This window comes from Triticum urartu, chromosome 3A, assembly GCF_056163025.1.
Source record: "Triticum urartu cultivar PI428250 chromosome 3A, HENAU_Tu73, whole genome shotgun sequence".
NCBI lineage: Eukaryota > Viridiplantae > Streptophyta > Magnoliopsida > Poales > Poaceae > Triticum > Triticum urartu.
Window position 1 is genome coordinate 734,710,115 of NC_141875.1, and position 2,284 is coordinate 734,712,398.

At 43.7% G+C, this 2,284-nt stretch overlaps 1 protein-coding gene across 1 annotated transcript; it reads left to right on the plus strand.

Annotated features, from left to right (window-relative positions):
• Positions 1-434: 434 nt before the first annotated feature.
• On the plus strand, positions 435-1,722 carry LOC147982433 (uncharacterized). The gene is made up of 3 exons (XM_087516297.1): positions 435-509; positions 765-917; positions 1,291-1,722. The coding sequence occupies exons 1-3, from the start codon at positions 435-437 to the stop codon at positions 1,720-1,722; spliced, it is 660 nt and encodes a 219-aa protein (XP_087372423.1).
• Positions 1,723-2,284: the final 562 nt, after the last annotated feature.

Genomic DNA, 2,284 nt, shown 5'->3' on the forward strand with positions numbered 1-2,284 from the left:
TTCCATTAGTCATTGATTTCTGAATATTCTCACGGTTAAGAGTGAATAGCATAAAACTATCACTTTTCGTGCTAGGGTTCCAAAAAACCATCACTTTTTTGTTTGTGACTGATACCTACCACTTTTCTCGTCGGCTGTCGCAAAAAACCCAAATTGCCCGTTGCTAGCGTTTTAAACCCTTTTCTGACGGACCGGGCCCGCCTGTCAGGCCACGTCATCGCCGCGCGTGACGGAGAGGCCGTTAACGGCCGTTACTCGGACCGACCGGTGCGGTCGGACCGCACCCGCTCGTGCGCTCATTAAGTGGTCTCCCTCCCTCTCACTCCGCTCCCCTTCCCGCACTCATCTCTGTTCTCACTCTCACTCTCTCGCTCCTCTCCTCTCCGCTCTTCGACGCCGGCGGCGACTTGCGCTGTGGAAGCTCCACCGCCGCCATGCCTTCCTGGAATGACGGGGATACGAGCTCAGAGGATGAGTGCGACATCACAAGCATGGACATGGCTCTTTGGGTAAGTTTTTGGATCTGCTGAGCTAGGGTTAGGGTTCATCTAGGAGCTAGATTAGGTTAGGGTTCATCTTGGTGAGCTAGGGTAAGCTTTGGTTACTGTTATTTAGTAGGCAGGGTTATGGTTGCTGTTTGAGCTGTGTTTATGTAAGCTTCAAAACTAGGGTTAGGGTTAGGGTTCTTGCTGGATTGGGGAATTATTTTTTGATCTATGTCTTGTTCTGTGAGCTAAGGTGATTTTGTTGATGTGTTCATGCAGGAGACCCCTGACACCACCGTGGAGCCTCTTTTCTGTGGCCAGCTGGAGCTTTCTGAACCCACCTGCATGATGCACCACATGAGGCCAATTAAGTGTGTGGCATTTGATGGAACCTTAATTGTAAGGCGTTTCTATGGTTGTCCAGTGCAGCAGGTATATTACCTTAATTGGAATCATTTTCTTCTGAACCCACACATGTATTTAGAAGGATGACAAGTTGTTGTTCTGAACCCACACAATATTATGTTGACAAGTTGCTCTTCTGAACCTACATTGTATTTTTATGGATGAACTGCAATATGCCTTGTATTAAGGGATATGGTTACTATCAAAAATGCTTTTGTATAGGAAGCATATAACTGTGAATCAACTTGTACAAGCAGGTTAGGTTTCAATTATAGTTTGAGTTATATGAAACAACATATTCAGTTTACTTAAGCCTCACCTTTAGTTTCTTAGTCTGATATGATTTGTTCTTATGAAATTGAGTGAAGTTAGTGATGTATATTTCAATTTCCAAATGCAGAGTGAAGATGTTAACTGTGGTGTTACTGAGTGGGTTGACCAGCCCTGGCCTCCAATTCTTCAGAATTGCTTGGCCAGGTTGTGGGACATGTTCCATGAACAGAATTGTAGCAGGGTAGTTGATAAGCAGAAGTATGAGAAGCATTTGGCCAAGCTTAAGACTGAAAATGACAAGCTGTGCATTGAGTACACAAAGCTTGTTGAAGATGTATCCAAGATGTTTGATTGGCAGGATGGTAGGGTAGACCACATGAATTACCAGAAGGCAGTTGAGGAGGAAGAATTTGAGAAGAAGAAGAAAGAGGTAGAAGAGAGTGCTAGGTTGGAGGTTCAGATGGAGAAGCTCAAACTTGCCAAGGAACAAAGGTGCATTTTACAGAGTCAAGATGACATTATCAAGAACACCAGGAAGGCAATGAAGGAGGTTGAATAGGAGAGAGATTTGCTTAAGATAGAGAAGGCTAAGCTTGAGCATGTGGTGAATGAGCTGCTGAATGATGGGCATGCAAGCAAGGAGAAACTTGAGAAAATCAAGGCCATCCTTGATTCATGAAGTGTGCTCTGCAGTTGTTGAAGTACATCCAAGGCCTTTATAAGTATGTGGCCTAACAATCTGATGTGAAGATATGGGGTGTAGATTTTGGGGAATGTGAAGCTAATCTAGTCTATGTCTATGCCTATGCATATGTTAAGAATTGTAGTGTATGCTGCTAGAACCTTTAATGCTAAGTTATGAACTATGTTGTAATGAATGTTCTGCCTGTATTTGAACCTCTTATGCTATGTTATGGAGTCAGTGATAAGCACTACTGGACTATGCTATGTATTTTTTATTAGTGCTTTGTACCTGGGCTTTGTGGCCCAGTTATATTTACAAACCCAGGCCTACTAACTCTAGATCCTCTCCACTGCTCATAGATAGCCTCCTCTGTTGGGGAACGTAGTAATTTCAAAAATTTCCTACGCACACGCAAGATCATGGTGATGCATAGCAA